The sequence below is a fragment of the Hyalella azteca genome, unplaced genomic scaffold, assembly GCF_000764305.2.
Source record: "Hyalella azteca isolate HAZT.00-mixed unplaced genomic scaffold, Hazt_2.0.2 contig6661, whole genome shotgun sequence".
NCBI lineage: Eukaryota > Metazoa > Arthropoda > Malacostraca > Amphipoda > Hyalellidae > Hyalella > Hyalella azteca.
Genome location: NW_025936815.1, coordinates 675,607 through 688,316, shown reverse-complemented (window position 1 = coordinate 688,316; position 12,710 = coordinate 675,607). Strand labels below are relative to the sequence as shown.

The following is a 12,710-nucleotide window of genomic DNA, read 5'->3' as shown; positions in this document are numbered from 1 at the left end:
GGTTAAGGTTAGAGTTAGGGTTTTTTTTTTCTTCAAAAATTAAGGTTAGAGTTAGGTTGCTTGACACCTTTCTACTGAGGTTAGGTCCAGCCAGATCAGGTTCTTTTTACTTTTTTTCACAATTTTACATAGGTCATTGGGTAAAAAATAATCATAGTCCGTATAAGTGCAAGTTAGTGTAGGTTGGCAAAAGTTGTTCCTTTAAGCAGATTTTATTGAAGACCAGAGAATTTGTTTTATTGACAATTTCCTTATTAGTTAAGTGACATAAGTGGAAGAAGTTTGATTGAAGACCAGAGCATGCTTTTTATTATCAATCTTCTTGTTCGTCTTTTCAATGAGTCAAACCAAATTTCTAGCTGGAGCTGGGAGATCGAAGAGCAGGTTTCCGAATGACATTTTGCAATAAATTGCGATGCTTGAAAATGCAATTTTCATTATGAAGCAGGTGGAGGTTTTGCAACACTTGTAATGGAATTTTGAATATGACAGTAGTACATATCAATGGTATAGTGAATACAATTCAACATCAATTTAAAATATAAGCTTTAAAATTACTCTGAAAATAATTTCAGCGTCCAGACGAATCTTGTAGTTTGGAGGTTGATAGATAAAAGATCAATCTATAAAATAGATTGATCTTTTATTTATTAACCATGGCGGTATTCTCCAGGGTGTCCCAGTTCTTTTCGAGGGCATGCGCTCCTAAATTACATTGGTACATGATATTTAGAATGCCACCATGACTGCACGCATAGTCAAATGAGGGGGTGCGATAGTAAGTGGCCAGTTCTACAACTCCGGCCCCTATGTTCTGCAACCCCCAGAATAAAGATTGTGGGACGACATCCCAATGTACACAGATGTAAATTGTACAACTATATTTATAAACTAGGGACGCTTGCATATGCGTAGGGAGGATAAATGTTAGTATACATTGGTATTGTTGGTATAAATGTTGGTAAATATTGGTATTTTCTTGTTGAAACACCTACCATAATTAACCAGAGAAAAATTTAGAATGTATCAACATTAATTTTCAAGTAAACTTGAAAATGAATGTTGATATATTTGAAGCGTCATTAAATATATTATAAGTACTTGCTGTGACCTGCACTTTGATCTATTAATGTCATCTGAAGAATTTTTGGCTCCCTGAAAATTGTAATATTATGCATTCTCTGGTCAATTATAGTACATGTTTCAACAAGAATATTCTGCCATCTAATTCTAATATTGGTATTTGTGCAGGTTTGAATGAAGACCAGAGTATACGTTTATTAACAATTTTTTAAATTGTTAATTTTACTGGATAATTTTTAATTTACTGGATAAAATTTAATATATATATAAATAACGTTTCAAATATTCAATATTTATTATCAAGTAGGTGTAGAGTTATTACAATGCTTAAAATTGAAATTTGGAAGTGACATAAGTACATACAAAAAGTATCTTGCTGTGGTTTAAAATAAAAATTTAATTAATCTGAGAATAATTGTAATGTTTTGACAAATCCAGTGCTTTGCAAATTGATAGCAGGAGACTCGTCCTTGATGATGAGAACCTCTGCTATAGACAGTCTCTTAGCATTGGGGCACTGCATGACAATGCTGGTGCAGGCCTCCAATATGGCATAGGTTTTGGTTTTGTTGTGGGCCTCGTGCACACGATTCTTTGGTCCTCCGGCTTGCAGATGGCAATTGAGTCTGTGGCTCAATGTTGTGCTGGTCAAACATACGTAATATACATTTTACATGAACAGTATTTAAATTATTATTATAATTAAATAATATATTAAATTAAATACAAAACATGAACAGTAATTATAAAGTAGAGGTTTCCTGATAGCGGCTCTTCCATGGTATCCACCCTTATGAAGCTCACGACAAACGGTTTTGGTAGAAACTTCATTGTTGAGATGCTGATTTAACTCTGCACGCACCTTTGTAGCTGTAGATTGCCTATTTTTTTCATAATGCCGTTTAATGTTCTTTGATCTCTATCAGATAGCTTTGAGGGTCAACCATATTTAGTGCGATTATTAGACGTTTTCCCCTGTTTTTCGAATTGCATCATTGTCCTTGATATAGTAGCTCAAAAATTAGAATTCAATAGACGTTATGCTTTCAGAATTAATTTGAAAAAGTTTGTACCTATTTAGAATCTCTAATTTTACAAATTGCATAATGCAATGCACAAATTCAAGATCACCTATGAGTATGAATTTAAGTCTCATGACTGGAGAAGATTTCAAAATTTATTGTACTACCACGTAAGCTTGATATAAGCTTTTTTTCCTTTCGATGAACAGAGTTTATTTAGGTTCTATTGACCATAATAGGTAGAATGATGCGACATATTTGCAGCCATCCAACGATCGATTGATGGCTTTGACTCTTGATACCACTGTACAAATATTGCAGTAGACACATCATCCAAAAGTTTCAATGCAAAGATTCTTATTTAAAGGATAATAAATCGATTTGTAATTGTTTACTCGAATTACTCCCACCTATAGATATAAATGAACATCATTCAATTTATTTCAAACGCTTTTCATGAATTCGCATTAGAATATTTATTTTGAACTTAACCATGTCAAAGTAACAAAACAATTTGTACAAGTTTTAGGCTTCCAAAAATATTTCAAACCTCTTATCAGAAATATCATAATTAATCATTCTCTTGCAATGAGCATATGAGTGTTATACACCATGCCGCCACTGCCGTGATCATCATTTGTTTTTGTCAGTTGCATGCCGGGGGCTAGCTTTTGTTGTTCTATTTAGTCTTGCTCCCATGAATTGCGTGTTTAGTGTGTGCATCATGGAAAATTCTGCTTTACAGCACGGTCACGGTAGCTGTAATTACATTATGAAGTTTAGTTCTTTGCAGTCATATTAAAAAACAAATCTTTAACGAACTAATACTTTTTATAATTTTAATTGTTGAGTGAAAGCTGCAGCCTTGCAGGCACGCAACATTTCCAAGTGATTACTTTACAGTGACTTAGCATACCCATACGTGTTTTAAGCCTACAAGTTCATTTTTTTGCCTCAAATAATGTTGTTGTATCAAAAAACTGGTCTAGGTGTATCAGGAATAATATATGAACTGTCAATTCTCTCATCCTGGCTCCAAAGTGAGAAATTTTTAATAGATTTGGAATCGTGCGGCCTAGTCGTGAACTTTTGTTAACCAGGATGGAATTCTAATTTTGAAGGTTCATATATTATTTATTTATTATTTGTTATTGTTATTTATTTATTTCGATCCCCCAAGACCACTTTTTTGATCCAACATCATTATTTGAGGCAAAAAATGAACTTCTTAAAGGCTTAAAACATGTACGCTAACTTGCTCAGTTTCTATTAAGTACCTAATCACTTGCAAGTTGTATGCCTGCACCTTTCACTCCACAATTAAAATTAGACTTATAAAAAGTATTAGTTAGTTGAAAATTTGTCTCTTAAGTTGACTGCAATGAACTAAACTTCATTAAGTAATTATAACTATGCTGCAAAGCCGAGTTTTCCATCATGCACACTAAACACAAGATTCAGAGTTCAGATGAGCAGAACTACATATCACGTGGGCCAGCATGCAACTGAATTAAATACCTAGCTTCATTCCCGCCTCCTGCTCCCGGTGCATAATCTAGCGGGATGATCATTGTGGACGGTAATGGCGTCCGACTAATCATTCGTATACTTAGTGCAGGAGAATGATTAATTATGTTGTTTCTGATCAAACGAACAAAAATTCAATTGAATTATTTTGTTACTTTGACTTGGTTTATTCATAGGAAATATTTTAATGCTAATTTATGAAATGCTTTTGAAATAAATCAAATGATTTTTATTTATATCCATAAGAGGGATTAAACAATTGCAAATCAATTTATTATCCTTTAAATAAAAATCTTTGCATCAAAACTCTTGGACGATGTATCTACCCCAATATTTGTACACCATTTATCAGCATTATCAAGAGCCGAACATCAACCGATCTTTGGAAATAACCAACTGATGGCCAACCGATCGTTAGCTGCTAATATGTTGCATTGTTCTACCCATTACACCCAATAGAACCTAAATGAACTTTGTTCATCAAAAGGACAAAAAGCTTATATCATGCATACATGATAGTATATAAAATTTTGAAATCTCTCCAGTCATGAGACTTAAATTCATACTCATAGGTGATCTTGAATTTGTGCATTGCGTTATGCAATTTGTAGAATTATAAATTCTAAATAGGTACAAACTTTTTGAAAATAATTCTGAAAGCGTAACGTCTGTTGAATTCTAATACGGATCATTAATTTTAGCATCGTATTTCCAAAAATCAAGTACCGTAAAATGGGGTAACTTAGACCGGCGGGGTAACTTAGACCACTTTTTGTTTTTTTAACAAAAACCCCCACAACTCAAAAACTATTTGACATAGAAAAATATTGTCAATGGGCATTAAAGGCCTAATACTGAGGCTACATAACACAATAGAAAGATTTGAAAAGTTTGCATATCTAATAGGTTAAAAAATTAAAAATGTGACCCACAAAAAAAAGCTATTATTTAAAGCCTGTCAGAGTACCACCTCCAATTTTTTTATTTTTTGAATAAATAACTCCAGGTTTTGATGTATTGTAGTAGAACTCTTCTAGTTACATATGCAAATGACAAATTTTAGGAAAGTGTCATAGTTTGCAAATGGGGGGCGCCGTCCCCAAATGGGGTAACTTAGACCACCTAATGTCAGCCCTGATGGGGTAAAGAGCCAGCAATTTATGGTGAGTGAAGCTAGAGTATAGACCTGTATTTTTCATGTTTCAATTCAAGTTTAATTTAGCTAGTAAAAAAATGGCATCATTTATAAAAATAAAAGTGGTCTAATTTACCCCATTTTATGGTATATTGCATTTCTTTTAATTCAAAAACATTCTTTTACATCAAAAACAACTAATTCTTTCTTACAGATCCTATGATGATTGACAAATGACAATCTCACTCATATAGCTAAAAATTTTAAATTGAATGATTTTGTAATTTCGAAGACTCCATTGATTACAGAACTTTAGTTTTCGAAAGTTTATTCAAGAAAAGTTTCTGAAATAGTAGGGACATTTCCATTATCATTCTGAAATAGAAGCATCATTTCCGTTCTTATATATAAGCAGGATTAATGAAATACCTTTCAAGTCCATCCATTGTCGTTCAATTTGTAATGTATGAACGACAGTTTTACTTTCATTCCTATGATGCTCATTCTTAACGGTTGAAGCTGTAGAATTAAATTTAAAAAAGTAATTAAAATAAAATTGAACTAATTTAAATTTTATTTATTAATACACTAGATGCTACATGCTGTAGAATTAAATTCTATTAGAAAAATGTTGAATTAAAAATCTGATTATATTTTTTAAATTAAAAATTAATTTTTATTAAATTAAATTGTATTATTAATGCACTATATGGTACATGTTCTATGTTTTATATAATGAAATAGTTTCAACTTTTAAACAACCAACATTTTCTAAAAGACACAAAATGCTCGAAAACTCGCGATGGCAGACAAAATAATTCAGAATTTGAAGTGAATTTATCAAGATAAATTTAACATAATAGGGCAAAAAAATTTAAAAAATTCAAATCTGAAACATATAAATGGGTTTTTAGAATTTAAAAAACTTTCAATCATTTAAATCTCAGTATGAAATGTGGATCAAGTCTATTTATTGTGAAATCGAACTAGATACAACCAAAACAACAGTGTGTGACACCGCCTTGCGGCCTTGTCATATGTAAACGTAGAAGCACGATCTGAACGTACACAGTGAAAGAGTGACAGTTTATCACATAATTTTGTGTGACATCAAAAACTTTGTTGGTATTGTCCAATCACGAGAATTTTTTGCGAATGTGGATGTTTTTTTTTCATTTTAGAAAACATTCATTGCAAAAATTTGTCAACTACCCTACAGATAAACGACTAGTTAGCTAACTTGATTGAGGCATTGCCAACACGGGATTGGATGTCAAACCACACGCGATTTTGGAAGTGCGGCTGTTTTTAATGAGCTCAGTTTATCAATTTTCACTGCAGTGGAAGGTGGTGTAATGTGGCAGGGCTGGAAAAGTCCTATTTTTGTCTGAAATATCTCGGCTCTAATATCATATAATTTCATTAGTTATGAAATCTTGCGGCTTGAATGTAATAAATTTTTGTTTGATTGAAAAATCGCAGTTTGCACTTTGCAAACATATCATTTCATATAATTTTCAACTTGCACAATCCACATTGCTTTACCGTTCCCGCCAAAATATCCTGTAGAAAAAACATAAACATCGTAATGTAAACAAATCAACTAAACGTTTTGTTGAAGATCGCGCATAGTTGCAGTCATGTCAAAGCGGTCAGACTGCATTAACACATGCTCAACTTACAGTAAAGACAAATTTTTCTGTTGCTGTTTGACCGTTTTAGGGTAAAACCAGAGATTTGGGGTAACACGTGCATATACTTTGTAAATAAATTCACGCCTCATAAATGGCTTTTCATGGCCAAGATATGGAATTCATGGCTCGAAGAAATGGAATCACAGCTGGCAAATCCATAAAACCACAGCTCGAAAAATTCAGTTGAGGCTCGCCAAGTAGATATATTCCATGCCATGGTGGCAGGGAATTATTGTGAGTACTTATCGGTCCAACGCCGTGCGTCGGTCCTAACCCTTCGCAAGGCCCCATGCCCTTGGCCCTTGGGCCTCAGTGGGCATGTGCTTTTCCTGAAGCTGTATGTCCAGCACACCTGGATCTATAAGATCGGCTGACTCAGGATTTCCAGCCATATGGCTTGACTGGAATTATAGTCACACTGAGATTGCAAGGCAATGGAACACGTCTTACCTTGATCACAGTTCAAACGAGAGTACGAGACTCCGACATATATGTGTAACTCGTCCCTACAGCTAGGCTACAAGCTTAGTTTGACCGGCGCCGTGCTTCTGGCGCGAACGCGCTAGCGGTAGCCAGGCACGACCTATCGACATTCAATACACAAAGTTTACCTACCCATATCTATTCTTTCGTAAAACCTTAGCTTACTCAGGCGTGCACTCAATAAGTGCGTGGACAATAGCAAAAAATAACGAAATTATTCTTCGATGAATGTAGCGCGTATCCGAGCGGTTCTTCGTCAGTTTCTTCATAACAACGGTGCACTAACAGAACTTGAGCGAATGAAGTGTAGCAGCTCACGCCCTCCCGCTCAGTGTTACCTTTTATTAGGTTGCTAATCTTGCTATATTATTATGGCTCCCCTATCTGTGTATTTCTCTATCGTCTGTTACTGTGGATGATTCTAGAATTTGTGATACCAAGTTCATGTTATTGAGTGAAGATTGAAGTTGTTATTGTGAGTAAGGCTGCGCCAAGACATCGTTGACGTCCATAGTTATAAAAGCATGCTAATATGCTGTTATATCATATCATAGTTCATTCCTATTTTTAGGATGACTTCGTCTAGGGGCAATTAGTTTGAAAGGGTTATTTTATGATGTCCTCTAAACGTAATCTCTAATCTCCCGATTCCAGGTATCATAATCGTAGTTCAAGCCCTACCGCAGCCGTTGGCACATTAATCGTTATCAAAACCTGACCCAGCGTTGGCACTAAAATCGTGTGGGGGCTAGCACCCGACCACATTTAATTATTGCTTCGAGTTTGACTGATGTGATACACATGGTGTGGGGAGATGCACGTGGCGTAATGTGACTAACGTAGAGTTGCAAGAAGCACGCGGCGTTGCATGTTGTTGTGATGTGGTTACGGGGGCAGCAATGTGCGCTTGGACATGCTTAGTTTTCTCCAAGTAGGCCATACTGTGGTGGATGTACGTAATCAATCCACCGCCTTCCCCGTGTTGCCTTTCCTGCCTGATGGCAGTGTAGTTTGGGTTGGGTGGTGTCTTGTGCGAGTGCCTGAGCTTTGTCTCTTATATTATGGCGACGTGAATTTTGTTACAGTGCATGTATTATTTGAGTTCGACATGCTTGGTGCGTAGGAGTTGTTGGATGTTAAGGTCTTGATGGCGGGTCGGCGGTGTGCTGGCTTGTGGTCGAGCGGAAGGGACTGGGCGAGGCGAAGGGAGGCCCAGGCAGTGGACCAGGTGGCAGCGGAGCCGGGGGGCGCACCGGCGAGTGGGAAGCCGGTGTATGCTGTTGGACTTGCAGTGCGGATGTGATGTCACAGGGCGGCACAATGAGCAGTACCAGCTGCTGGTATAATGTCTAAGGGTTGGAAGCGAGGTGCACTTGAGGTGGAACTGCAATTTTTGCACAAGATAGATCCTCCACTAACGCGAGAAGATGTTATACGCGTGGTGCAGGTGGGGCACAAGGTTATGGGGCCCGGATTTGGCTCGATGTTACCACTAAGCAGGAGAAGGTACATGCACTTGGCAGCCGGGACTCCAAGTCCCCCATCAGAAAAAAAACAGTTGGTCCAATCCAACCGGGTAGCGCCTCCCAGGACGCAACACTCCAGGGAACCATCTCCACACGGCTTCCCAGTGAGGTTGAAATGGGGGCAATTTGGCCCTTCCAGAGAGGTCTCGTTATAACGCAGATGCACCCCCAATAGCAAGTCTCCTCACTGTGGGACAGTCCTGTGGAGGCGGTGACGTTCCTGGCCACCCTCCCTTCCTTTGCCCATCTCCCCCCTCTTCCGGTGTCCCTCCCTCGGCCTCCACCGGAGCCTCCCCCTTGCGAGCGTGACGATGGCGCAAGAAACAACAAAAGCTCTTTTGTTATTATAGCGAACTTAGTTGTCCTTTTTTACTGCATCTTACTTCGTTGATCGCCTATACAGAACCAAACTCGGTCGCTCTTCGTCACTGAACTGAATTTGTTTTCTTTAGTTTACTCCATATACTTTCGCTAAACTCTACACAACCAAATTTGGTAGCTATTATTTACTCACCAAACTTTGCCGGTCATTTTTACCCAACCTAACGGTTGTAACGCCGATTCTTTTCCTGTATACTCAAGACGGCACGGCAGTTGACTCTTGCACGGCACGGAACAAAGAAGACACCATCAGTTCCGTCTTTGTTGGCACTAAACATTTGAAACTCTCCTACGCTCAAATATTAAGCGGAATTCACTTAATACAATCAGCACCGGGATCATCCCAATGCACTAGAACATGCTACTATTTACAATCTCTGCTAGGCCACAACTATCTTCGGCACCACACAAACTCATTACAGAGCCATGCCGTGGTTGGACCAATAACGAGGGTATTTAGTACTACCATTTCAGGGTAGTCATGACCACGAATTTTGTAAGGGTACCTAAATACAGGTCTAATTAACGCAAAAAATTGCTTCTTGCATAGGTGTACGTGAAATTACGTACAGTTGGCACCTTCTGAGTGTATAGCCACCAATCTACTATTTAAGAAGCCAGTTAAGTATACACAAATTAATTGTCACGCTTGTATACCATTACAATGAATGCAGAATATGAAGTGAACGTGTTTTTTTATCTAGGTAAATTTATAAAATATCCTTCAAGTTTAAAACAGTTTAAAGTATTGTGTAAATGTCCAACATAAACAATTGACTTTGAGCTAATCAAATTCAGCAATTCAGACATTAGATTTAATCCTAAATTCACATTCGTCGGAGATGAAAATTTTCATGTTATAGAGGTTAATAATAAACACATTACCAACTGCAAGTTAAAAGAAAGAAAATAAACACTATTTAAAATTTTTTCAGGAAAATTTGTGGACGTACTGCTTCCTGGCCTCCATGTCGTCAGCTGGACGGTTGTACGGGGTCCACACGGGCTCGCCGACAAACAGCCGCATCGCTTTGATGTAGTTCTGACGGAGATTATTTCGCGTGAGCAGAAAATAAAGCATTTATTAAAACAGCACGCCTAATATTTACTTCTAAATTAATATTCGTATTCAAGCCAGTGTCTTAGAATCTTGATATTCACAGGCAAAGTCGCAAAATGTCTAAAGTGCTCCTAAAAGTTCTTTAAATTTTCAGTGCTTGGTAGGTATACACTTGATTCAAATCTTTGTGCACATTTCAGGTAGAAAAAGTTCTTTCGCCTAGCTTCATAAAGCCCACAACATGTATAATAGTTGACAATATTAATAGCAAGATGCTTAATATGAACTCAGGATTCAGTAAACTAAGCAACATAATTGACAAAACTTCAGCAAACTAAGCAAACAGTGACTAACTGAGTGTGCAGTGGCCCCTTCTGAATACATAAAGCGCAAAAAATTTTGAGCTATGTGGAGTGCTTCCACATAGAAATAATAAAACATAGTTTATTTATTATTTACTTTTTAAAAATTATCTAAAAAGTAGAAATTGTGTTTATATACGTGAAAAGGAAGTAGGAAAAAAAGGTCTTTAGTAGGAAAAGGTGTTTAGTAGGAAACTACTTATTCTATTGGTTGACACTACCTCACTAATTTTCTCACTATTAACACCTCAGGCAGCCCAGAGACCAGATAAATTCACAATATCTTCAAATGCTTCCAAGGTCGAGGATTTTACATCTGCCAAACCAAATTTGCCCGAAAAAATAGCCTTGTTCAGCTTAACTTCAGCCCAAAACGAGATAAGACTGTGAGCTAAATCAGAAATCATCGAGCCGAACTCAACCGCATTTTACAAGGAAATCAAAACATAGAAATATCAGTTAACAACCTATAGACATTTAGAGTTGGACTCGTCCGTATAACCTTTTCGTCGAGGGTGAAGCGGTGGTAGATGCCAGCAGGCAGAACGATCAGGTCTCCCTTCTCCAGAGCAATTCTGATCCAGCGGTCCTGCGGGTCTCTTACGTCGAAGTAGCCGGAGCCCGCCAGAGCGAAACGAATTTCCTCGTCCGTATGGAGGTGCTCCTCAAAAAAATTCTTTATCTTAAAACGCAAAGAAAAATTCAGTGATTAGGAATATTGTTTTTGGAGAGGAATTTATAATTAAAAGGAAGCGTCTCTATCATGATGTCCCAAACGATGTCGAATCTGAAATGAACACATTAACATAAATTTACGAAACGAAGACGTTAGACATGGATTGCCTCGAGAAATTTCAATAGCTGCTATTTAGAAATAGAACGAACACATATCTATATGAAATTCAAGCTTAGAATTATATTTAGTAGTGAAGTATTTGCAGTTCGAGATATTTAATATGAAAAAATACTACGAACACTTTACCGAACAACAGAAAGTGTTCGTTGAAGCAATGAAGTAAAACTGCATATGAGTCTGATTCAGTCATTGTAACAAACCTTCTGTTCATAGTTGGGTAGAGTGTCCGGGCTAACTTCGATGACATCTTCATATGAGTAGCCTCTTTCCTTGCGAATTTTGTCCAAAATGCCCTCCGACTTGTAGTTGTCAGCATCGATCTGAAAGGCATGAATAATATCCTAAAATGCAGTTTGGTAATTACAATGCAAAGCAGAAACAATACTATTCAAAAGTTAGGCTTTACTTTCTTCTACTTGTTCTATAATCGTCATTTAGTTCGATGAGTTTACTGAAGCTCCAAACAGGGGAAAAGCGGAAGGGTTTGCCCCCATTCAGTCAATAAAAAATGAATGCACATTTATTAAAGAAAAAAACCATAGTTCCTGCAAAGAGACACATAAACAACGTACATGAATTTTTTGCATTATGAATTATTCAATACTAAATAAATAAGTAACACATAGAAACGAGAAGCAGGTTTAAGGCTTCTACCTTCCAGTAGAGAACGCCTGTCAGCTCGCCGACTTGCTGGATGTCGATTGGCTGGGGCGGGTCCAGTTGCAGCTCTGAACGCTGGTCTCGCTCAGGCGTGACGTCAGCCGCATACCAACAGCGAACCATTGTCTTCTTCAACTATAATTCTTCCCTATAATATATTATTATAGAACACTCATACGTCTCTGGAAAATATATCTACAAGTTTATTTATAAATTATACTTCAAAGGACTCGATAAGAAATATTCAGTCTCAAGAATGCTCTCAAACACCATTTATTCACCGTATTTTGAGTCAAGAGGATGTTTATCACATGTTAAAAACTGAATATTAGTCGCATGTCTAAGCGAAAGCAACTTTATATCAAGTTTGTGGAGAGATTTGAAAATTTTGCGAGAGTAATTACAATAAATTAAAATTACAACGTCAGCTGAGCATACAAATATAATTCACACCCTACGAGACGTGTATTCACTCAAATTTTCACTGAAAAATTGGCCCTTGTTAAAAAAATTATACAACTCTAAGGAAGACGAGTAACTAGCAACATAATAGATTATAAAATCCGCAGAAAGAAACAGAAAAGCTCAAACAAAAAGCGAACGTTGTGTTGGAGAACGGTCACTCGTTTGTCCGAAGCATATCCAACAACTTTCTTCAAGTAGCTGCTCACCAAAGCCATCACTCACTCACTAATTTGCCATAGAATTCGGCCTTGTTCACTTCAGTGAGAAGGCAAACAATACTCGGCAAAAATAACTTCGGTTTTACAGTTCAAAATTTAAGTTTCTTTTAGATAGAGCTTCATTACAGAAGCGATAGAAGACACAGAATAGAGTCCGGCATCTTGATGCCAGTACAGCAACGGAGCTGAATAGTTGATCTTGGTTCGAAGGTCGACTTGTCGGTCGACACCAAGAGAT

The 12,710-nt window shown here is 37.0% G+C and overlaps 1 protein-coding gene across 1 annotated transcript; it reads right to left on the bottom strand.

Moving 5' to 3' along the window:
- Positions 1-9,434: 9,434 nt before the first annotated feature.
- Positions 9,435-12,052, bottom strand: LOC108679421 (1,2-dihydroxy-3-keto-5-methylthiopentene dioxygenase). The gene is made up of 4 exons (XM_018168043.2): positions 11,784-12,052; positions 11,330-11,449; positions 10,776-10,955; positions 9,435-9,893 (listed from the first exon to the last, which is right to left on the bottom strand). The coding sequence occupies exons 1-4, from the start codon at positions 11,910-11,912 to the stop codon at positions 9,783-9,785; spliced, it is 540 nt and encodes a 179-aa protein (XP_018023532.1). The 5' UTR covers positions 11,913-12,052; the 3' UTR covers positions 9,435-9,782.
- Positions 12,053-12,710: the final 658 nt, after the last annotated feature.

Bases quoted from the DNA above. Each gene is read 5' to 3' on its own strand.
- LOC108679421 (XM_018168043.2), bottom strand. From the start codon at position 11,912: ATGGTTCGCTGTTGGTATGCGGCTGACGTCACGCCTGAGCGAGACCAG. The intron at 11,450-11,783 runs GTAGAAGCCTTA...CATGCCTTTCAG, and splicing joins CAGGCGTTCTCTACTGGAAG to ATCGATGCTGACAACTACAA. The intron at 10,956-11,329 runs GTTTGTTACAAT...TTGCGTTTTAAG, and splicing joins TACCCAACTATGAACAGAAG to ATAAAGAATTTTTTTGAGGA.